General features: G+C 38.6%; 1 protein-coding gene across 2 annotated transcripts in view; it reads left to right on the plus strand.

The window, feature by feature from the left end:
* LOC118430331 (kelch-like protein 24) overlaps window positions 1–25716 on the plus strand; it is a 28597-nt gene extending 2881 nt beyond the window's left edge. The window contains exons 2-3 of one of the 2 annotated variants that reach the window (XM_035841158.1): window positions 19826–21551; window positions 21857–25716. In XM_035841158.1, coding sequence (XP_035697051.1) covers window positions 19828–21551; window positions 21857–21890 — 1758 coding nt within the window. In that variant the 5' untranslated portion in view covers window positions 19826–19827 and the 3' untranslated portion in view covers window positions 21891–25716. The remainder of the gene's footprint in view (window positions 1–19825; window positions 21552–21856) is intronic. The other variant, XM_035841157.1, reaches the window with a different exon arrangement.
* Window positions 25717–26256: the final 540 nt, after the last annotated feature.

Consider the following 26256-nt stretch of genomic DNA (forward strand, 5'->3'; position numbering starts at 1 on the left):
ATTGTTATTGTTCATATTACATTTATCTTTCAAATGTTCTTTGAATATTATAACTCTAATCAGGTATTTCAATTATCATTTCTTTGCCTGGAAACAAAATATTGTATTGACATATATGACAGTTTAATGATGTGTCAATAAAGGTGAGGCACCCTGTTAATAAGGTACTTCAGAAGACAGTAAGGCAATGTTGATTTGATTATATGGATGACATCCACGCACGCATCAATTTTTCGACATTACCAAAAATAAAAAAAAGTTTTCAACCAAAATGTAAATCGTAAAAGGCAGCTTCAAAATACGCAAATATATGCTGTGTATTGCAAAAGCCAATATCGGAAAATTTATAGAACATTCCAAGTTCAAAGAAGATGCGAAAGAATAACAATTAAAAATCTCTTGTTCGGTATACCATAATCTGTGTACATGTATTCAGTCATTTGTTCAACCTTCCAAACCATTTGCCTAATCAAGGCAACTATATTTGTGGTCAAACTTATTTTAATGTGTATGCTCACATCAGTTTTTGGGGTTCCCAGAAGATGCCATTCATATAATCAAATCAATGTGGCCATACTCAAGCAACTGAATAGATCTTGAAAATGAGAATTACCTGAATTGGTCAGCATTTTTGAACTAGAAAAAAGGGACCTGAAGGCACAACTTATAAAGAGAGGGAGAAGAAGAAAATGATTTGGTTTGTTTTATCATTGCCATTTCTTTGAGTTCAATGAGAAAATGTGTTCTCAGGTTCATATGCTAAGTTTCATTTCATTTTTTGGATTGTCCACTAGCTATCAAAAAATGTCAACAAACATTATGATCATAGAAAATGTATGTTTTATGTATCAATAAATCCAGTGGATCTACAATTACCATGCATCTAGTTGTATCATAAATTCAATAGTTTTTTTAGAATGTCAACACAAAGAATATCTTCATCAATATTGTCATGTATCTTCCCACCTTATTGCAAAGAAGGTTATGTTTTTGGTGTTGTGTGTGTGTGTGTGTGTGTGTGTGTGTGTGTGTGTGTGTGTGTGTGTGTGTGTGTGTGTGTGTGTGTGTGTGTGTGTGTGTGTGTGTGTGTGTGTGTGTGCGTGTGTCTGTTTGTGAGCAGAATAATTCAATAAGATGGGATGGGTCCTGATGATATTTTGTAGGTGTTGGAAAAGCAAAGGTCAAGTTTGATGAATGTTTTTTTGAGACAGTGCCATTTCCAGTTCTGATATTTCCTGTTCTGAACAAGCTGTGCTTGTGATTTTTGACTGGTAGATAGCTCTTGGAGCAGAAAGTAAGTGCTGCAAGTTTTTTTTTTTTTTTTACCTCGGCAGCTTTTTTGGAACTGCAGGGGCTTATTTTGTTTCAAACTTTGGCTGAGAATAACTCAAGAAGGGGTTTTCCTTCTTCCATGCTCTTCCAGAGATAGTTTTGGCATGGCTCTCAAGTTCAGATGGGCATCAATTCATTAAGTGTAGGTTCCAGGCACTGCTTGTAGGCTGCTATAGAGGCCATCTAACATGTGATCTTGACTGGGTAGCCACAGGCTTGTGTGTTTGAAGACATTTGAGTGCAGCTCAATGCCCTGTGCTTGTAGGATGCGGTGGTGTCCTGGTTTAAACAAATAAAGTAATTCGGTAGAACGTTTCGAGGTTATGACGGTAACCATGCTATGGTATGTACTAACCTATTCTGAGTTTCAAAATTGTTTTTAAGACCATTATTCTGCATGCTATGCTTTTCTAACATACAGTAAGCTATAATTATATTTCTAGAACAGGATACTGGGTTGTAAGCTTTCTACCCTTTGTCTATGAGACTGACTAATGAAAGTTCATTGTATGATTATTTGTGGGAAGTTGAACTTTTTTAAAACAAGAAAGTCTTATTGTCTTCTTCGGGATAACTGATTCTATCACCTAGGGCACGATAATTTAGTACTGATAATTTAGGCATCTTGTTTTTTTGTTCTCTCATTATATCTAGAGTCTGCAGAGAATGTTGTTTGTAAATTGTACTTACTGTGGCCTGAGAATTTGATGTGGTTGTGCTATGGCACTTCAGGAGCCACTGAGTTGGATCATATGTCTTATAGCAAACTTGTTCTCTGGGATCATTTGGTTTCACCAATGTAGGATTCTCGATTTTAGTATATTTTTTTTAACATTCATCACATAGCAATGCTGTATGTAGTGATAAGATAACAAAACAAGCAGGGAGAAACAATAAAAATTAGAAAGAAGGTCTGGAGTTGTAGCTATTCAACCTTATGATGAGTAATGTTAGAAACCTACTGATGGTCTCATAGTCAATTAGTTGAAGTGGAAATAAATAGGCGTGTCATCTATCCCAAGGTTACTCAGATTGACATCCTCTGATTAAGTGGCTGCAGCGCTAAGTGGTCAAACCATTGGAAATAATCATATCTATAATGTTTATACACAGTCACCCATATTCATAAAGTTTTGAGGCAACGCACGTGTTAACAAATGCATGTAAGAAAATTCTTCCATTTGGAAAAAAACAAGTACTAAAGATATAAAACCAACACTGTACAGGCAATACACTGTTACCATGAATGCATCTTTTTGTGTGAGTTTTAAAGGCTACTAGTAACTTATTTCAGAAAGACACATATAATGATTAACAAGTCACACATACATTTTTGTATACATGTTTTTTGTTTGTTTAGTAAGTTTCTTCCAACTTGCTATATCATAGATTGAATACATGCTTTAACAGCAATTAGGAAAACTCTTTCAACCATTCATGAACCAAATATTGAGCCTGAAATATGTTTAGAAGTGATAAAATCAACTCTCATAATTCCACCGGGTGCCATAAATATCTCCATATTAAAAAAAACATTGTTACAGATACCTTCTCATGAACATCTAAATTTCTGAAGTGTAAATACCTCAAGATAACTGATTCTGCATTGGTACAACTCTTTAAACCACCTTGAATTCATTAATTTTTTGTCATGTGTCGGTATTATGGCACCGGTAGAATCTTAAGAGTTGATGTTACCTACTAACTGCCAATATATAGCCCAGTGACCAAATCAAAGGAAGAACTTTATTTCATAAGTATATCATAATATCCATTTCACCAGGGTGTAGTTTATAGACACAATGCTAATATGTTGAATCAAGTTTAATTTGTATGCAGTTGGGGTGTTAGGGTTGCTCTGATGCAACCTATGCAAATAGTGTAGTCCCTTACAAACCACTGGAGTCATGCCAAGACAGGTTTGCATTCTACTATTAATACATTCCTGTACGAAGCCATTGCTGACTGAGCTATCCCAGAAATTGGTTGTATGGAGTACATTGACCAGTAGAGACTAATAGTTTGTAGTGTGACAATTGCAACCAGGTGGCAGAATTTGACAACCAAACACTAGAAGTTTGCTGGTATTCCTGTCCTCAAAACTGAACTTCCTTTGATCACAAACCCCTTGATTTGATAGTGCCAGTTGAATAGTTACTCCTGATTGGTTAGAAACGAGCCAATCACTAGGCAAAATTTTTGGAGTGTCCAATGAAAAATTAGCCTATCTGATTGGTTGAGGCTAGGCCAATAACATTTTTTCAAAGTGCTTCTTGATTGTTATTATCTTAAAAAATCTTCTAGTAGCTTAAAGATCACTGTGTTGACTGGGATTTCAAGAGTAAGACACAAAATTGAAGTAAAATTGAAACAAAAGTTTTTAAAAGTGTTCATATTTGTTCCTTATTTTCAAATGAAGTCTAGCTAGGTAAATGTTTTTGTTCCTCTCTAGGAGGCTGACAAAACATGAATCAAATTTGTTTTTCATTCAGCGCCTAAAGACATTCTGTTACATTTATATCTGGGCTTCTGAACTCAACTTTCACCCACAAGAAGTTTTGTGCACAAAAGCAGTATGTTGAAATGATATGCTTGAACTTTTCAGGGGAAATCTTTATAATCTCCAGGTATGGGTAGGTTTTCAAAGATAACGCGACCTGCAAGATTGCATTCTCAGTGCTAGCTCTACTCTCAACACTATATCATCCAGATTTTTTCTAGGGATGCATTTTTATGGGACTGTTACTGGACTAGCAATCTGCATCAGAGAATGGTAGATATGAAAACTCATGGATTTTCACTGTTACATCTTTTCAAAGAGCACAGAATGCTATGTCTGAGTAGATGCTATAAATAACTATGCAATATTCTCTCACTCTTTGTACTCCATTATCCAGATTTTACTGTTGATACATTTCCAACTAACTCTCAGTGGACAATAGCAATCCCCAATAGAGGAGATAGGAACATGAAGAATGTATTATTTCACCATTGCAGTCTTCCTTTGTGGTAAAGATCTTCAGTTCATCAGTATTGAGCCAAGATGAAGTCTAGATGTTGTCTATAACTTACCAGAGGTCATACTTTCATCCGAAATGGGGCAAGAGTTATCATGTTTGTATCACTGAGACTGTCTATAGAGGGAAACAAATATGGGAATCACATGAAAATCACATTTCTGCCCTGTCCGTTGAGAGCTCCAGTGGAATAATTGATCCGGACTGATCTATTTGAGAAGTTGAATGGGGAGTAATTTTCATGATAACTCTCAAGTCTAATACTGTCAGGATATGAAACCAACATGTCAGTTTGTCAAGTATCTGACTTGACCATCTTACCATTAATTCCAAATATCTTGAAAAGGTGCATCACTACTTGATTGATAGGGTTGTCCTATCTCACACCATCAGTAAGCCTGATGATGATCATGAGTACGTAAGAGCTTAAGAAGACCTTGTACCGTAAATCTTGGAATGTTTGCAGCCTTTGTTTTTCCTCAGATTCTGCATTGACCTCTCTACCACATTGCACTGCTATATGACAGAATTGTTTCAAGCACAAAGATAAACTTAAAGTACAGTGAAAACCTCTAATCCCCTTCTGCTGTAACAGTGGGGTTCAAGCACCACCAAACTGAACACACCAAAGGCTTTTGGCATAGTGGTTTGCGGTGCTAGGTTTGTGGTCTGGCGGCCCAGGTTCAAATCCCAGGAGCCAGGATACTGTTTCTACTTCTTTCTTACACTCCCTTCTTACGCTATGGCAAATGTACATCTTTGCAAAACTACTTTGAGCTGTACTGATCTCAGAAAATATGTGACAATGTCATTTCTAAATTTCATCAATAGCAAAAATGAATCTCAACAAATTTCTCTTGAATGTCTGAGAACAACAATTAGTGTGCAAAACTAAGGCTATTAATCTAAGATGATTTGTGTCAGAAAAATTTACATCTTTATCTAAAGGCAGATTCCGAGTCGCTGTACATTGCCTCAACCCCCAGGAAGCCCCAGCAAAGTGGGGAAATCACCACCATTATTCATTACCTACTTGTCCCCAACCTTCCCCTGTGGAGGGCTGAGAACGGCTGCCTTGACCTACACTAACGAGGGGACGAGGACAAACCCTGTGGTACCATTGATGAACTCGTAATTGCATCACACAAACCTCGCCCACGTAAGTTCATGTAGCCCCCGATTTGTGCCTGTCTTCGAGCCGTCCAATCACAATGCAAGAAACGTAGCGTCTGATATTTCCAGGTTTTATGGGGAATATTACGGCTTTGCCTAATTTGCTTTATATTTTCGGTTAATTACAAGTGTCACCGGTGAAAAAAGGGTCATTTCCTGAAGACAAAACCGTATATCCAATTCATAAGTTGTACTCTTTTCCCACAGCGATCAAAAATAAAAAAAAAGCTAAACCGAACATTACCCAAAGGAATAGGAACTACCAGCAATCACTTACACTTCATTGAGACAATGCCATATTTCTAAATATATTGTTATCTGTATCATTACTCAATGTAATATTTCATCACGTAAAGGTAAAGGTCAAGTTCTTTCTGGGTTGCTTTACTTACCCAGACTATTCCATACTATGATTATGGTAGGGGGCAGACAAAAATACCTCAACCCGTCCCCTCTCTATTCACCTTTATAGGAATATGTTTTACCTGGCAGTGCATTCTCCTCTTGTGCATTTTATACATATCATCTCTTTATGGCAACCCTGGTTTTAATCATTTGGATGGGATAACCCTCAGCAAGATGTGATGTTGGTATTTTGTGGATTCGTCACATAGATTGGCTGGCAATGACTGATCAGTGTATTTAGTTCAACTGATCATGATTGATGGAAGGGTCTATTGGGCTGATCTCTTTCAATTCCTTTCCTACAAGGCCTGGTAAAGCCTCCTTAAAATGCCAAATGTACATCAGAATATCTATCTTCTAAGTTGATACAATGATAAATATCATGTTATCATGTAGGTCTTTGTTGATTTTTTTTCTTCTTTTAAGTCCAGGTATATGTAGATGCAGGAATTGTCGCTTTGATCTACTGTGTTGTAAATGTAAGGTCATATTTCAAGATTAGAATCTTGCTTGTGGAAAATGATATGGATGCAACATTTCTGCTCTTAACCCAATAACAATGAGAAATTGTAACCGACCTAAATAAATGCGTATTGTTTTGTTTTGTATACAATGCAGTTTCCTACTGGAGGAGCGAAAATGTATTGTATTAATTTTTTTTTACCTTCTCACCCCAAATTGCTCAAGATAGGAATTGTCATGCCATTCTAGCCTCATGTGTTGCCGCCTCCGATTAGATGATCCTTCAAAAGAATAGAACAATGAAACAATATTTTCAGAGAACAACAAATGCAACTTGTGTACCTGTTTTACGTTTATATCATCTCTGATGACTGTAACATTTTGTCAAAATACTGTCGCGCCTCGTGATATTTTCCTGCATCACTCCGGCCCCTTTGTAGGCAGAGTGATTGACATGTGGAAACCTCTTTGATAAATGATGTCATCAGCACAAATCCCCCATGATGAGAGTTGGGATCAGTGGTACGATCCCCTAGTTTTACGAGTAATAAAGTCTGTACATCTGAACCCCATGAGTTTGCAAGGCCAAATATCTAATGTCTATCATGTCAAGCTTCTTACTTTTATATGTTTGTGATAAATACCATGATCATTTTACATATCATCTCATCATCTCATCTCATCGTCTTATTTCATTAACAGTTTTTACTACAATATTAATGCTGCTGCAGCAACACTTATGTCTGGCTAGTCAATCAATTTCTTTTCAATTCAATATAAAGTCAATTCATTAAAATTCAATATAACTCATGTATTTATCATTTCTGGAGTTGTTGATAAACATGTATCATTATGTTAAAATCTAACTTATCAACTATTTAAAGAATCAACAAATGATACTAATGAAAATGGGTGTGCCTAAAGCAACAACAAAAACAGCCAGAAATGTGTCAAGTTCTGGCCCTGGCCTAGGTCAATCATATGGTCAATTCTACCAGCCTTGACTGCTGATTGCTATGGTTTATTGGGAGTAGGAAACTGGGTTTAATTGCCATTATATGATGCATGCACGTACCCCAGCTATTCAATTGTGCTGTAGCACCCCTCCACTTTAATTTCTCCCCAGTTGCTTGATTGTCCCAGCTATCATATAAATTTACGGCATGCAGGTTTTATTAGGATGACTCCGAGTCTTAAACCCAGAGACAGCGGGTCGGTAAATTGTCTGGTGCTGTCGACACCGCAATCTGCTCTATCTTGGAGCTGCCATTACGGCAAAGCCTTGCTCCAATTTCCCGGGGTAACAGTCTTTGTGCCTGGAATTAGTTTATGGGAGGAATGTTTGAAAAACAAACAGTTAAAATGTAGTGAAAGAAAAGCAGTAAGCAGTGGCAGTGGATTGTATTGGAGATTTTTTTAATGGATACATGCAGTTTGCATATGACATCTAATAACTGATGCAGGGTGCATCAAAATGTGAATATCAATAACTCAGATGGAGCTTTTACGAATGGGAAATTAAGATTCCGAGACATGCAAAGAGCTGTGCGTTGTTATATGGTTTTGGCCTTGGGGAAGCATCTGACGTAAAGCTTGTGTAAGCCAATTCAAAATGGTGCTGCGTCAACTGGAATGGAAACAGGAATCAATGTGTATTTTTAGAATCAGCAGAAGAAAGACAGAAAGGAGCGAGGTCTGAGTAGGGGAACTAAGCGATCAATCAGCGAGGGTGATAAAACTGCAGGGAACTTACGCAAAGCAAACTGGCTCGTTTCCAGCCATCCTAGCGCTTATTCCTGACACCCCTGACATTTTGCCCATATGTAATTCCGTAACGTAGCGTGGAGCAGTTTGTTACGTCCGGCGAGGAGAGGATTGTCTGGTGACGTACGCCATGATTGGAGTCCGTCTATTTTTTGACCGCATTTGCTTAAAGCATAGACCCTACTTTGGAAGCAACATGATGTTATTTATTGCATCATTACGCTTCCCATCCATTGTGACTGAAAATGCTATCGTGTATTATTTCATTAATTCATGCTACGCTATGATCTACCTCTTTGATATTTCCCCTGATTGGCAAGAGAAAGATTGGACATCGGCGCACCAGCTTGAATTCCAATTTGCAGATTTCTGCAGGCCTCCTGAGGATGCTATGAGCAGTTTTGTATGGGAATTCTACCCAAATATAACGTTACATTAAAGGTGATTAAGAGGGAAGCAATAATCAAGGTAATGGGGACTGCATATGCGAACGTCTCTGACGCACGTTTGCTATTAATCCTACAGGTCATATATTACCTCAGTGTTAGGGGACGCACACTTTGGGATCCTACCACAGCTACAAACGGTATTCAGTTCAATATTGTAAAGCTCTTTGCTTCCTTGTAAAATGTCATTCAAATCCCCAACGTCTCTGTTGTGTGACTTTCTTGGCAGAGCATCCCGACTTTCTTTATTCTAACCTTGAGAAAAGTGTCTAACATTAGGTTATCTTATTGCTTTCATAAAGGGCAAATCATATCTGCAAGTTACCCGGCTTCCTTTATTTAAATTAGATTACAACACTGCAGTTTTATATACCTTAAGTTGGTATCTCACTGCACTTGGGTGCACTTGGGACACCGGTGTGGCACTGCAGGGTTCTTTTACTGAGGCACTGTTGTGTTATTTTTGCAGATTTTTCATAATTTAGATATTGGGTAATACGTAAAAGTATGACTTAGAATACAACAAATTGCTCAAAATGTATGAAAATTTGTTCATCTCTGAAATTTGTTAAGTATCTTTTGAACACCGCAGTGCCACACCAGTGCTGCAAGTGCAGTGAGACACCACCTTTATGATGTAGTTGATGCATTTCTGCAACAATAGAGGGAGCATAATCTGGCTTTTACCTGTCCTTGAACTTAACTGATACTGGAGGCTGGCAGACTCTGTGGTGGGGTAATCCCCAACAAGTAACCAATCATCCTGACAACATTGTGCCACAATATAAATGTCGCATTACTTAAGACGGCAGGATTGTTGATCTTAAGTCAAATCCCATCGATAGCGATCGACTGGAATGGCCAACGCTCCTGTCAATCACACGTCATGCTTGACCTCAGGGTCGTGGTATTGGCGCTGTGGCACAGCTGTTCATTTTTGGAGAACTATCCTAACACAGGATCTTTCCACTTACAAGTTGAACATGTACAATATCTACATGTATGCATGTGGTAGGACTTTGATCGTACATGAGTTGTACATACATGTCAGATGTCTTTATAAGGCACTTCAATATAACTCCTTGTCTCTGGGACATTTTCATGTGATGATTTAGCAGCTAGTACATCATAAAATCAGGAGGCTGGAGGAAATATGACATCTTACTCAGTCTGTTTCCTCCTGGAAAATATGTGTATCAAAGGTATGGATTTTCTACGCAGAGTCTGTTTTATTTGGGTATTCCAATCTAGGATTTATTATTTTTTAAGATCTGAGAGCCAGAAAATCAAATTGCAGTAACTAGGGGCAGGTACCGGTACAAAACCAGTTTTTCTTGTTGGACCTGATAAAAATCAGTGGACTGGATTTTGGACCGATTAGAAAATAAGCAGACTATATCGGCTGGCTTTCACACATTTGGGGGCTTACGGGTCCAATAAAAAGACAAAAGCAATGTAAGTTTTCCATGGGTGTGACTGTGAACTTCTTTTCTTGAAAACCGGCCATCCTCTGCATTGAAAGCAAGACTTTCTATCCACAATATTCAACTCAAAAACATTGAACAAGCATATAGCGTCACAAAGATGTATCAAATAGCCTGTGAGCTACTTCTTCATTCCAGTGTGTCACACCATCTATTCCCACTGGCACAGATCAACAATGCCATATTATTTAATATGACCAATTATGTATTGTCACATGATGTGATGCTATTTTGAAGGAGGTTTGTGCTCTCAAATTGCTTTGTCTAAATCTTAATAGTACAATGTATAATAATACCACTTCGACAAAAATCATCTCTGTTGACTAAAAAAATTATCTGTTTCAGCAGTTGTTGCTATTTTAATGGAGGTTTGTGGTCCCTGATCAAACAGATGTGTAGTAAATGACTGACTGGTCTATTGCATTACAAATTTGTCAATATTCATATGAATCACTATGTACATATATTACATTTTTGCTTTGCCATCAAATTCCCCATACTATTGTTAGCATTTTTAATCACAAAAATCAGGAAAATATAACCAAATTTCATAACTTGCTTCTAATTATGTACATGTACCTGCATGTTAATTGAACATTATGAAAAACATTATGAAAATCCATTGTTTCTTTGTTCAGTTATCCTCTTTCAAGATGAACAAAAAATGCCACTGTGACAGTAATTCTAGAGCAAGTTGCTTGGAGGCTCAGTGTTAGAGTGTTACACTTCTTCCTGACATCAAACACTACCATTAACCAAAATATCATGTCCAGAAAAATACAACAACTGGAAGTTCTGCTGCAGCACCAATAAAAGGTACCAGGGGTCTCACAATTGACACTTTATGAAGACAAACCCGCACACCATCATCAAATTCAATCCATCCAGACCATCCTATGTTATGCAGACTGTGGAAACATATAATACATACTTACACAAAACAATACCTTTGTTTTTCATGGAGGTGAAACTGCATTCTTATGATTGATTACCACTTTCTTGAATGAATCCAGATACAAAAAAAACAGTTAAGAATGAATTATTAGTGGCTAACAAACTCTAGCAAAAGCTGGATATATATTGATAGGTTTCATATTATAACACATTATACTGTTTGCCGAGGAACTATTCAGTGTGCCCGATGGTCCATTAAAGCATTGTTGCTGCTATTATCCCTACTGTATTCTATAACATAGCATGCACATTTCCCCCATTATTCTTTTATTGGAGATCATGTTTTAGCATCTTATCACTGATAATAAAAACTTGCATCTGTGCACAAACTACCGACAGCATGGAAAATTACAAGACAATGGCAGATTTACACTTAGACAGCAGAGCATTTGCGCACCAGGGATTACAATACGATGTAAGAAGAGTGGTATTGACGTGGATGCATTTAATTTTGCTCTCGAAAATTGATTTTTGATTTTGAAGTCTACAACGTGAGATGAAGAGAAGGTTATTCCATTGGAATCATCTCAAAGGGGGAGGTCAGGACTATTTTTTTAACTCATTTATTTTCATCGCCCTCTCTTGTACTTGAAATAAACAGACTACATAATCTACTGTTATGGCAAGATCTATAATCTTAAAGCTTCTAACTTTTTCTCTCTTTTACATTTCTGCAATTCTTCAGCCTCAGTCATACACAATTATTTGTTTAAAGGTGGAGTTAACACCAATTTTACATTTTGATTAATCTTGATATGCCTTTTTGTAGCTGAAAGTTGGGACTGAACAACAACAAAGATGTTCTGGATGAAGCTCAAATGTACCATGATTATATGTTATTTCATACATAAATTTGTAGGTTGTCTATTTAATGTAAGCTAATTGTATGGTTTTGACTGCATCTCTTATATGCTCTAGTTACAACCTAATGAGCTGTGAAAACTCTCTCTTGCAACTCCGATCCAGCTAAACTGTTGGGCCTATTCAAGATCTGTAGTTAAGACTTATTCTTCTACCAGACTTATTCTTTTTTTCAAGATCGGTATGAAGGGCGTCATCTTAACCCTTTAGCAAATTACATTTCAGAAAGAATGATTTATTTCTCCCTGCCATGTACAAAAGCAATGGTGTATGCTCAAGTGAAACATATTCTCAACTTCTTTTTTCTCCGGAGGTATTTCCCGGAACATCATTTCCACAGTTCTTGAGGAAGTGGATAGGCTATTCTGGTAGAGATTATGGTAATGATATCTGGCCATGGGGCAACATAAGTTCATATCACCTTTCATTTCCAGTCAGCACGGTAAACCTGAGTACCTGTCAATTTTCTTTCCTTTGTACTACATTTCTTACTTTTGTTAATCAAAACCAAAATGCCGATCATCATTCACATTGTTAGTACCAAGTTCCCTGGTCCAGTATTTTACGTATTCTGAGCACTGTCTGTTGGGAAAGAATCAATAAAAAGCATAACTTTCATTACCTTTGTCAAGAAGGTTATGTTTTTGGATGCATGTATCTGACTTTGCCGCTGTGTCTTTGTGAATAGCATCTCAAGAACTCGTGAATTGATCTTTATGGTATTTGGTATGTTGGTATATTTTGGCAAACCTAGGAAATAATTAGACTCGCAGCTTTCTACAGTAATGCAGTGAAACTTCCTGTATTGACAACCTCTGTTCTAGTTGACATTTGCATCAAAAAGTATAACAAAAGTTGTTTATCAAAAAGACAGGCTTGCAATGGTTGATTTAATCACCAATATTAATAGATTATATCATACTTCTCCCCTAGTATGGTTTGACATATTGCTGTATGTATCTCTCATCACGATTTGCAGATTGAAAAGAGGGTCCACACAGGGCTATGGCAGCCAGAGGTTGGCTGGGGAAGATAGGGAGGGTCCCATGGGATGTTTGCACACATGCTTTGTTTGCCTTGTGGGTACGGTTTAAATCAATCCTGTCTTGTATGATATACGGCTTTCCCCTTTGTGAACCCCCGCCGGGTGCCAGAAGAATTACAGGGTTTAACATCAACTTGAAGAGAAGATCTGAATGTTTGTTCTACTGAGCTGGACTAAATGGATTTAATCATTTATCATAAATAGTTCAAAGATTTGAGTATAAGAATTAGCATAAAATGGAACAAATAACAGTCAATCATAGGAAAAGATGCGACCAGGTGGCTTTTAAAACTGTCACATTGTGCAACATATCTAAATGCTGAACAGAAAGAAAATGCAGAAATCTTTTTAGCTTTCTGAACCACTTAAGGCTACACAAGTTTAACCTGTTGGTCCTCTGATTTGACGATAAACAAGTGCTTTAAAAAAGCTGGCATTTTGCCAACGTTTGCGTGTGTAAACGTATTTTGTCTAGTTATTAGAATGTCATATAAATAGACACAGAGTAACTAAACCTGATATGGTCGCATGGAGAGATTCACAAATATGCAAATGAGGTATGTCCAGGAATATAAAAATGAATATGTTTAGTGAAACTTTTTGTCACACAGTATGCAATTATTTTCGAGAAAATCAGTTTCTTTTTGTGTAATTATGGGATATAGGTGTTGTATGGTTATTTTAAGGAAAGTTAGAACGACATATAAGCAGAGACATTACATGTAATATGTATTACATGTCTGTTCTTTCATCCAAATATCCCAGCAGTGGAAAAATGCAGAACTATAACAGAAATTCCCAAATGTTCTGGTCAAAAGACAAAAGTATTGTTTACTAGTACTTTAATGAATGTAAAAAAAAAACTTAAAAAAAGAAAGTTGAAAATTTTCCGTCCACGGAATCAAACCCGGAGCGTTGGATTACAACGCGTAAACTGTACCATTGAGCTAGTCCTAACATGTATAAGTCAAGTTTTAACAGGTATACAAATGTATGGCATAGATTGGACAGGTCCATTCATTCCAAGATTCCAACATCTCAACATCACAACAGCGAATACTCTGGCGGCAATGCATTTTGCGACTGCAAGTCGCAAAATGCAAAAAAATATAACATAGAATTGGAATATCGACACATGAAAACAGAAGGGTCAAAGTCTGTATCTTCATGGTTGGACAAGTTTTCTAAAATTCACTTGTCCCATCAGGCAAGCACATAAAACATTTACTTGCCTGGACCAATTTTTCACTTGCCCAAAATTCCAATGTCACTTTTACATGCCTTTTCACTTCCAGCAATGCAATGGAATTCTTATATCATTGCCTCTATTTTTCTAAGTTGACCATTGCTTGATGTCATGACTGTAAATGGTACAGTGTATATCAGAATCTTACTCAATGGAAAAATGTTGCTTGTCTGACCTGGCAAGTGGGGTAGGTCATATACTTGCCCGATCTGCACTTTCACTTGTGGACTTGTCCAACCCTGATCTTGGTACACAAACTGTCAGGGCAAGAACATAGATTCCTTCCAGCCCTTCTTTTTATTTTGACCTATTTTACTTTTTACTTTAAGTTGTCCAGAACCCAGACAATGAATATGTGTGGCCTAGTGATATTTTTATCACACATTAGGCCATGTTGATTTGATTATATGGATGACATCCGCGCTCGCACCAATTTTCGGCCATTTCCAAAAAAAAAGAAGTTTTGGACCACATAGTAAATTGTGCAAAGCAGCTGTAAAATGAGCACAAATATTCCGTAGATTGAAAAAAAAGTATCAGAAAATCGATAACTGATGCCATAGAATGCCAAAATAAACCTCAAAAGTCAAAGAATAAGATGTGAAAGGAATGAAAGAAAAAAAAAGTATTTTTGGTAGGGGTTTGTACATGTACAAGTAAATTCAGGATAGGTCCCGTTCAGGTCCAGAGGATCATTTCCAGGTGGACGTGAACCTGGACCTGATTGTCTGTGGAAACTTGAGAACTGATAATACTCAAAACAATGGTAATTGGTCAATTTTGCTACAAAGGAATCTCTTTGGTGGATCATTGGACTACCACTGGCATTTTAAAATCCCATCTTCATGTAATAAAGGCTAACTGTCTCTGTACCTTTGCCTGTAGAAACTTGGTACAAGTGACTATAACCTCTACTCACTTCGCTTTTGTTGTCTTTTTGGCCCGGTAAGACCCCAAACACCCGCCGACATAGTGTGTCCATTTTGCAATTGGCGAACCCCGTTCGTCTAATTTTTTTTCAGGTCTGTTTATTTCAGATTGGTCCAAGAAGAAAAAAATGTTTTGCACCCGTATGATGTACTGGTCGCAACATCTAACTGTTAGTATACCATACTATGTGTCTGTAGTCCTATGTTCAACCTTCCTGGCCACTTTGATTTCATACTGAAGGCAACTTTTTTTTTTTGCCAAACTTTTTTTTTATTCGCTCGCTCGCATCAATTTTGGAGTTCCCAGAGGATGTCATCCATATAATCAAATCAACATGGCCTTACCTATTGTGCAAAATTTGACCTAAAATATCTTTTTATTACTTGTTACCTACAGATATATATACATTGCTAATTATAACTCAGGCATGTGGCAATATAACAGCAAAATAACAGTTTTTTGTTATGTGCCATGTCTATACTGATTAGACTTGTTATCAGCATTATTATTGATAAGATATAAAATGGATATGCAGGCCATTATGATCCCTTATAACCACCTTGATACTAGTAATACAAAGGTTTTGTTAGTCTTTTCTGTGGCTCTTCAAATCATTCTAGTGACATGTACTCTAGTGACTCTATCTCCAGTGGCTCTATCAAAAGTCACTTGTAAAGCTCTTTGTTCCTCTAGAGATAATCTGTATTGAAAGTGTTGAATGGTGCATGTAGTTATGCATTGACTTACTATTTAACTGTCATTGACAAATAGTAAGGAGGACATGGGCAGTTAACAAAGAATAGGGTTTGAAATACTGGGTGAATGCAATATGCACTTTTGTGCATTCCAAATTGGAGCTGTGCACCTAGTTTTTGCACCAGTGCACCTATTAAGTAAGTACTTGTCTAGGGTTATGTACATAAAGGCATGTTTATGCACTAGTAAACTCTTGATATTTATTGTCAGAAAATATTCTAAATTTATCACTTGTTTAAGATTTTGAAGGTAGCTAGGTCGGATACATGCGATGAGGAGTTGAGGTTTGTAATCAGATTTTGCTGACATTCTGCTTAATTCTTTGTTGTGCACCCAAACATTTTCCTGTGCACCTGAATTTCCAGGTAAGTTGCACCAGTGTACACATTAAAAAGAAATGAACTTTGATCATTGGAGATGCAGTGACTTTCGGGTACCTTAGATATTTCATATCGTATTGAAAAAGCTATGTCCCTTCCTTCAAGCAAGAAGGCATCTGGATTTTGTTTTTAACACAAACTTTAAAAAAAAGGTTCATCAAGCCAATGACAATGTATGAACAAATGGAATATAAGTAATGGCAATTGAAATCAAAGGTATGGCACAGATATTTACAATTATTTCAAAGATACTATAGAATAAAACTGGATAATATTGAGTGCTGAATAACTGACCTGAATGGTCAAACTGCTTGCATATTGCTAGTGTTCTGATATATTCAATTCATGAGCAAACATGCTAACTTGACGGTTAAAACATCACCTACCATATTGGAAAGTGCTCTTATTATCCAAATATATTTTGATTAGGTACTTTTTGCACAGAAAATTAACCTAATCTGTCCTTAGTGCTGAAATAAGGACTGTTTTGTAGTAATTCTTTCAACTGAAGGAAAATGAAGTAAATAATGTGCTTCATCATAGAAAAGTGCATCTTGTGTAAAGGCATTGATGGGACAAAATTACAGGGGAGGAAAAGCCATCAACTATAGCACAGCTTACTTCTATTTCACAGTAACTTTCCAGGTCCATGTTAGAAGAGATGTAAGAGGTGCTGAGGAAAATAGTTGATGAACAAGCATTTTTTTAGTTCTAGTTCTTTCCTGTCAGCACATTTGTATGGTTGTTTTTGTTACCCTTTTGGTGCATTTACTTCTTGTAACACCCCCCCCCCCCCAATCATTTCTGATCAGGCCCCAACAGCAACACCGTGTAATAAAACGGTTCTTCGCTCTGGTTGAGATCTTGTTGCATATTGCTTGTTCATCTAGATAAGCATCCTTTATCTGACTGAACAGAGGTATATAGATTGATGGACACTGTTTGTGGTGCTGAAATTATGGTAGCTGTATGGATTGCAGTTTTGTAATCCTAGTAGCAGGTGTCCTATCTTTTAATGTCAAAGGGTTGGTTTATTTAACTATGCTTAGGTGGGCTGGAGGAGTAGAAACAAGCCTGTACATCACTTCTTTGAAATTGCGGTCATGTAACCATCTGTTGTGAGGTTGTGTTTTGTTGGAATCTGTATGCCTGTGTGCTTGCATGGACAGCAGAACTCAAGAAGCTGTGAATGGATTCTTATGATATTTGGTATGTTGGTGGGGGTTGGAAGAATGAAGGTCAAGTTTGATATTAGGCCTTCTAGTGGCTCTTTATAGTACTGCATTAGAACTTCCACTTTTGATTTTTTGTGTCCCGGTTTCCAATGTCTCATCTAAAACATAAAGAAAAATAAAATTTGAAAATTTCTTCCATGTCTGCTGAACCCATTAAATTCCCAACTTTGGGTTAATTTGTTGTTCCATTTCATAGTCTTTTTTTAGGGATGAGGGATTTTTCTGTAATACCATGTATTCATTTTGAAATGTTTTTGCATAGATAATAGGCAAGGCATGTTGCACTTCACCTTATCCTGAGAATGGATGCTTTATCTTTAGCTTTAACAAATGTTCTCTTATATAAAGAGCATGGCAGGGTTGGGGCAGGACAAGCATACATAATATCCTATTGTTGGACACGGCTCTTTATCTAAATGCCACCAAAATCATTACCAGAACTTGAACAGGATTGCTCTAAATATGAAGTCACAGGTGAGAAATCTGGTTAAGCTTGGTTCGGATACATAGAGCATGGCGTGGCGGCTCCCTCTGCCCTCCTGTCATGTCGAATGTGGGATGCAGTTTGTTTTCCCACTCTCGCACAACCTTGGTGTGAATGTGGACAGGAAAGGGTACGGGGAAAGGTCAGATTAGGATACGGTGAGGAAAGATCTCGGGCAGGCATTAAGACTTGAATTACCAACGTCGTGCAGTCGAAAATGGACTTGACATTGTAAATCAGGAAACTGCCAAAGTGCATGGAAGAGAGGAGTCGGGGTAACTCAAGTTCACGGATGCCTGGCTGATCCATTGCCCACCCACACAAATGTGTTAGCTGCCTATGGGAAGGGCGTTGTTAATCCAGGCTGAAGATAACCATAGTCACCAGTAGGGCTGTGTGGGTGGATGGGTGATTCCTGCTCTTATCAGGGACACAAGCTTGACCACCTTTTACAAGCTACCAGAGTACAAATATAGTAACAGCACATAACCACAGAAAGAATTAGAAATTGCGCCTGAAATGAGGTACGTGCAACTTAACTTTTTGGGTATCAGAATTCATTCAAAGTACTCATAAAGCCAGGTTGATACAGTTAAACAAAAGAAATTACTCCTAACTAAAACATTAATCAAAGTCATTCATCTTTTGATGTTAAGAATGTTTCTACTTTCTTTTAACTCATCAAAAGAAATTCTTTGTTTTTCAAATGGCTGTGTCTATAGAGACAAAATGGACCAATTGCACCTACTTTGAAAAGGCAAGAACTTTTTCAGAGGACATACCAATTATAAATGTTCCTGCAGCCCAATAAAACATTAATTTGTATCTCGTGTTCTAACAACTATGTCCAAAATGCGAATCCATCTTTTTTTACAACTGCACATCCCATTCTAAGTTCTTAATGCTACACCTTTATAAGTGTATTCTAGTGCTGTTGCATTGTTTGACAGTTGGATTACTGGTGATAAATATGTTTGTCCAATTTTGATCCACCATACTTTGCCTTGCTGGTGCATTAATGGACATAAGCTTGGTGTTTTTGTGTGCGTGTTGAAGTGGCAAGAGGATCTGGGGGGAAATATGGCAGGCTGAGCTGTATATAGCCTGTGTGGTACTGATACTGATAACATTGAGTCATACCATAAATACTGCAAACCTCAGGAATGAGCACACAATCCAGCGTGAGGGCTGTTTAGAAGAGACAACGGAGGGATAGTTGACAGGGACTGTGTTTAGAATGGAATAAAGTAGATATATTTCTCCAGCATAAAAACAGGATTACAAAACCTGTGCTTAGTGCAAGATATCTGCCATACAATAAAATTACCACAGCAACTTTTTACTTCAGCACATTCACACAACATTTTTGACCTTTTGACACATCAAAGTCATCAGTTTCATTGGACAGAACTAATGACAGCCAAATTACGTTTCCCATGCGCTGATCAGTCAATATACCTTTGGGATTCTGCATAATTTGGTCAAACATGGATTTCATAAACACAGTGTTAGTGGAGTGTATAACCTGTCCCATCTCTACTAGGCTGGACATTCCGCTTCTAACCAAACACAGGCTTAACGTTAGGTATTGTGAAGAACATAAAGATGGAAATAGCAACACACAAGAGAGGTACGTTTCCTAAAAACAGCAAAACCTACCAATTTTGCCATAAGCTCACTGTGCTGAAGATGCTGTATAGACTTAGCAGGTACCAGGTATTGACAAAAAAATTGACCAAAAAAATTATTGATTAGTAACTTAAGCATACTGGTATCAAGGGAAAGATGATAGATTCTGCAGCTTGGACTGTTCAATGACCACATTTTTTTCTTCTCCTCTCTTTTCTACAGCCATGGCAAGAGGTGTTGAGATTGCCTATTATGAGTTTGTTTACGACGGTCATCCAGCAGAAGTTTTGAAAGGGTTACAGGAGTTGAAGAGTAAGAAGCATCTGATGGATGTGACACTGGTAGCTGAGGGGAAGGAGATCCCCTGCCACCGCGCCGTTCTCTCGTCCTGCAGCGGCTACTTCAGGGACATGTTCTGTAACGAACTGGAGGAGACCAAGAAGGATAAGATCGAGATCATGGGGATCACATCCGAAGCGCTGCAGCTCTTGGTGGACTTTGCCTACAGTTCGAAAGTGACCATCACCACTATCAACGCCCAGCCTTTATTCGAGGCAGCTAATCTTCTGCAGATTCTCCCCGTACGCGATGCCTGTGCGCGGTTCCTGGCAGATCACCTGACGCCCAGCAACTGCCTGGGCGTGTGGGTGCTATCCCACACGTTGGCGTGCGAGGAACTGGCCAACAGGTCGCGAGCCTTTTCCTTGAGACATTTTCCGATGATCTGCCAACACGATGAGGAATTTGTCCAGCTCCCCGGAGATCTGCTGAAGATGTACATCTCTGACGACTACCTCAATGCTCAGGAGGAGGAGCAAGTGTTCGAGATGGTGATGAAATGGGTGAAGCACGACCTGCGACAGCGCAAAAAATTCCTGAAAGAGGTCGTGGAGGATATCAGGTTCCCACACATGGACCAAATCTACCTTATGAGGAGTGTTGAAGCTGACGAAGTTGTCATGAAGGTCCCCGGAATCCGAGATGTCCTACACGAGGCCAGGATGTACCATATCTCCCGAGGGGAAGTCTCGTCCCCTCGTACAAGACCGCGCCTTGCTTATGGCCTACACGAGGCAATGGTGGTGCTAGGAGGGACCCGCGTTGTCAATGGTGAGTACAATAATGATGTCTACTGCTTTGTTCCTGCGTATAGTCAATGGAGCAAACTAACATCTTTGCCTAAAGACCTGAAGAACACTGTGGAATATGCTGCCACAACACTCAATAATGACATCGTAATAACGGGAGGATATTGGAGCCCTACGGCAGCTTGGCTGTACTCCACTCAGTTCAATACTTGGAACAAACTTCCTCCTCTCAGCGTGGGAAGGTTCCGACACAAGATGGCCACCTTGGATGGACGCGTGTATGTCCTGGGCGGCAAGAATCCCCGAGGATCGCTGCAGGTCTTACCGTCCTTGGACAGTGTGGAGATATACGACCCTCCCTCCAACACGTGGAAACCGTCGGTTCCCCTCCTGAAGGGGGTTCGGGCATGTGCCATAGCCACCTGCGAGGGGAAAATGTACGTGATTGGAGGGAAAGATACAGACCAAACAGCCACCGACGCTGTACAAAGTTACGATCCGGTGCAAAAACGATGGAGCTTTAGGACTCCCATGCCCATGGCCGAGTCTTGTTTCAGTGCCACTAGTGTAAACGCCCTCATTTATGCTGTAGGAGGGAGATTCCAAGCAATACAATGTTACGATCCCAACACGGATAGATGGCAGGAGCTGGCGCAGTCCCTGGCCCCTTGGGATTACTGCAGCGTGACAACGTGTGATAACAAACTCTACGTCACCGGTGGGAGGGTAGAAGACAAAGTGAAGAAGGGGAAGGACACGGTGCAGTGTTACGACCCAGCAAATGACCTCATTGAGCTCGTGCACCCGATGCCTGTCAAGCTTTTTGCACACTGCGCAGTCACCATCTTAAAACGCAGAAGGTAAGGCTTCTTTTCTCCCTTCTCCCATCATCTTCAGTAGTAGTTGAACACAACTATTTCCAACTAAATCAATAGCTTCAGGTTTCTATGAACTACATGTTGATTTTTTTTTTTAAATGTTGCTGTCCAAAACTATCACACTGAAGTGCTGTTGGCATGAAGTTATATTCCAAGCCTCTTCTTGTATTGGTCGGAAGCTGGCAAATCGGCATATGGTTGCTGATTTCCACCAAAATAGAGACTAGTTCATGCCAATTCCTACACAGAAATGGTATCTTATTTCAAATTCTGTCTTTTTCTTCTAGGATCTTTTCCTCTAGGCTACAAAACTCCGACTGACAGTATCTCTACCTATTTCCAGGCAAGCCGACTCGCAACTCGTAGCGGCCCAAAGGTCTTCCACCACTAAATGCTTTTATTAGGGACAAACAAAGTCCCAAGATGATCATGGCCATGAAAAACCCAGAAGCACTCTCAACAGCTCAAGATTATCTGATTTCTCCTGACCGTTCTACACAAGACAAGGCCAAAGTGAACAGAAGCTGAAAGCAATGATATGAAAGTAACATCTGTTAAAAATCATTATTTCCTGGGGGTTGTTTTGCATGTTTTAGGTAGTGGAAGATTATCCAATACTTTTTGGAGGGCCTGGAAACTATTGAAATAGGAAACTTTGACATTGTTGACAATTTTAGGAAGACTTCCTACGCAAGATAAATTATTGTTAAATGTTTCAAATCAGCATACAATAGAAAAAACAGCAACCAGTTTTCTTCACCTTTATCTTTTAACTTTCTCCTTGTAGCATAATGCTCAACAAGACACAACTTTGATGGCATGATGAATCCTATAACAGGGAGAAGGTTAAACCACATACACACCCTCATTCTTGACCAGGCCCCTCCAAGACCCTTTTAGATAATGGTTTATTGTGGTGTGTTAGACATGAATAATTCTAAATGACTTCAACCCAAGAGAAAAAATACCTAGCAAATTTAAATCTTATATTATGTAACTTTGTAGTAAGGGTGTGTGGTGACAGTACAATTAACTGTGACAATCTTAAGATAAGTGACAATGGGAAAGAGATGAGTTGGACATGATTATAAGTTAAGAAACCATGTACTTGTGCATTGTTGCTTCCCATGTGCAGTGAGTCACACAAGAAGTAAGGGCAGCTTAGATGGACAGAAAGCGTGTGTAGTCTTACAAGATAACCACAACAAAATATTGTTAAATTCTCTACAAAACTGCTCAAAGCTGCCTCTTCACTGTGATAGCTTAAGGTTTTGGTAACGTATAATTATTGTTGTCATATTAACCTGCGCTATTTGAACAACTAGTCTGGCCAAAATGTATGATGATGATGATGATGTGATGGCAGTTACTGTTTGTTCTAGTGTACAGTGGAACCCTGTAAGGAATCACAAGGTGGTTTAACTCTCAACGTGTAATTATTCTGATCACTGTCAAAATCTTTTTAAAGCGACTCAAAACTGTGCCAAATTTAGTTCAATGCCAAAAGTAGAGATAGCATACTTTCTTTTCTGTATAAGGGGTTTTGAAGGGATTTTCTTGCAACATACAATGTATATTATACACAACAACGAAATTAGTACACAGAGAGAACAATAGTTGGTTTTGGGAAGATTTCAGACATCAAGTTGAATAGGTCTATTGGTCTTAGAAAGTCGTAAACAAAATTGCTTGAAAATGGCCCCTATAAGTTTTGGCAGATTCCCCAGCCATACAACACAAGAACACAATAAGATAATGTGGATCACATTGACCCCTTCCCATTTAGTATAATAATTATCTGCACAAATGACTCTTTTGGTAAGAGACAGTCTGAAAAGATGAACTGATGACAGTTTACACATCAAACCCCTGCATCAAATGAATATTGTTAACCCTGAAAAAGAAGGTATGTCACAAAATCTGAAAAATTTGGGGAACCAGCTTATGTTTGGTGTATATTTATGGTTGTACAGGTACAATATTTTCTGAGCAATGTACATGTAAAAGCGCAAATGTCCGATAGGGTGTAAATAGAGGCGAATTCTTGGCCATTTCTTCTCCCTAATTCCTGAAGCATTGCCCTTCAACACATTTCCATGTTACCTACTTGCCATTCCTCACGTGTCGACAAGTTTCCATCCCACAAGTGAAATGGGTTGCAGATGGAGTGACTACGTGGCCCCACAGAGGATTACACTAAAGCCATCCTAAAATGGAGGTTGGATCCAGCCGTTGCGTCAACCTTTCTACAGGTCTAGAAATGAGCTTGCCAATGACTCCTAGGTCACACAACGCTTGTATCTTAATGTAAAGTTTCCAGTCTTCTATCAGGCCTCACTTGCTTTGAGCCTTCCTCCTACTGTGAGCAGTGTAATCTTGCAACCAATTGGTCACTAAAATCCTGCAGATAAGACAGCAGTCATACTAATGATAAGCTTTTGCAATCTACATGATTAACTTTCAAACAATTACTGTTAATCACAGAATTTCGACGTGGGCCAATACACACTTAATTTTGTCCGCTTGATGGAAATTGCTTTCAGCAAACTAGCGCCCTTGTACATTGATCACCCCAGCCATCTTGAAACAGTCTTTCTCCACACATTTGATGAAAAAAAGATAGGGTTCGATGGAGGTATTTGCAAAGTGTTGTGCACGGAGCGGAGGTAGTTATCTACCTAGGCCTTTGGGCATACTGCATAATAGCCTCCAGAATGTTAGGGGTTACCTCAGAGTTTAAGGGCACTGGACTGTTTAAAGAATAATGAGTTCCAGGCAATGTTTGAGTTTTCTGGTCACATTCGACTGTTTCTCGGAACATCTAAAGGTTAAAGAGTAGACAAATAATGCCGCTGTTAACGTTTGATGTAGAAATATATGGGCAATACAATTTCTGATAGGCACTTACCTCATTAATATGATTAAAACAGCCATTTGGCCAGACCCTTAATTGCAAGTTTGAGCATTTGGGTGGGGACGTGCAGAAAGATAAAAAACCTTCACCCATGTCCTTGACATGCACCAAGTCATGATTGTCCAGTTCATAGGAAAAGGGCACTTTTTTCTCTCACCAAAAGATATGACGGATTGGCTGGCTGTATATCACAAATATACATGTTCTCCCAGGGCTTTTAAAAACATGATTAGTGCAGGAAGGCCAAATTAAAGTGCTGTATCACAGAGAAGGAACCAAAAGATGTATTGAGAGGTCAAGGTTCCGCTGGGTCTTGCGTGTCTATTTTAGATAAGTCTGCCAGATATTAAGGTAATGGCTACAGGGGCCCATGTGCAGCACTACCAGTCTTCACGCTGCCTAAACACGAACACAAAATCAATATCACACTGTCTAATGAAAGAATCTATTTGCAACAATAGTCGTCAAATGGCCCGGTCTGGTGTATACCAAATGAATGCTATCCCCATGTCTATTCTGGGAAGGCCACTGAACCAGCGTTTCAGATTTAGGTTTGACATTTATTTCTTGCAGCACCACGGTATAAACATTGGTGTTAACCATATTAGAAACCATAAGTTAGCCGTCTTACTAAGTCAGCTAATCAATGTGGCAGTTTTATTGTGTGATGCAGGAGTGGACTACAGCATACTTGCACAGGTTTTCTCTTTTCTGTCGAGAGGCCCTAGGGGTAAATTTGAAAAGCAATGCAAATACGAAATGTCAACAGTTCTTGCCGGCAATATTGAATGTGATGCAATATTTTCCATTGGATACAAATGAAAACTGGTATTAGGCCGTTCTGAAATGATCCGAACTTCGCAAAAAAATTTGGCTGCAGGGTCCACAAAAGGGACCTGTCCTTAATTGAGTGGAGAATGGCTGGGGAGGAACTTTAAGTCCCTTATTAAGTCCAGCAAGTTGCAAGGCCTGACCTGAATATTGGCGTCCTGTTCATCTTAGTCTGATTAGATTGGGTCAGTTCAGCCTCATCAAGTCGAATCCCTGGTACTCATCACTTATTCAGACTTGCTCCTCCAAAATAACCATCACTGCCTATCATTACATGTAACATTTGTTCAGCATTATCCGCGGGGTAACCTATATCCGTTGCTGTCAGAGATATGGGTGTTTAGGGATGTTAAGTCGACAGCTGAGAGTTTCAAACTACAATATCTTGAACATATTACAACTTTAAAACACCGTCCGTCCAGTTGATATCCCTTAATACCGTGTTGGTAAACACAACGAATATAGGTTACCCTGTGGATAAAGGTGAACTAGCGTTAACGTTTGTTCACCTTTATCCACTGGGTAACCTATCTTCTGTTGTATTTGTAATCGGGGTAAGTAGGGATATCAAGTCGACGAATGGCGATTGGCAATATTTTGCAAATAGTGGAATTTGAAACCATCTTTCATCGACTTAATATCCCTGCATACATATATCATTTTAATTACAATGGATATAGGTTCCCCCACAGATAAAGGTGAACTAGCATTACATGCCAAGTTGCCCGGTCCCTGTAGAAAGAGTCCACTGGCTGATTGTTTTCCTATAAAGATTTTTGTAAATGGCTAAAGCATTTCATTGCAAAATCGCAATTGTTCTTTATCCTGTATTAAACTTTCTACCTAGTTATAACAATATTGTAGGTGAAAAGTAATTTAGAAAAAAAAATGATTTTCCGTAAAATATGATTCATTTGATTAAGATATCATCATTCAAGCCAC

This window comes from Branchiostoma floridae, chromosome 14 (genome assembly GCF_000003815.2).
Source record: "Branchiostoma floridae strain S238N-H82 chromosome 14, Bfl_VNyyK, whole genome shotgun sequence".
Classification (NCBI taxonomy): domain Eukaryota; kingdom Metazoa; phylum Chordata; class Leptocardii; order Amphioxiformes; family Branchiostomatidae; genus Branchiostoma; species Branchiostoma floridae.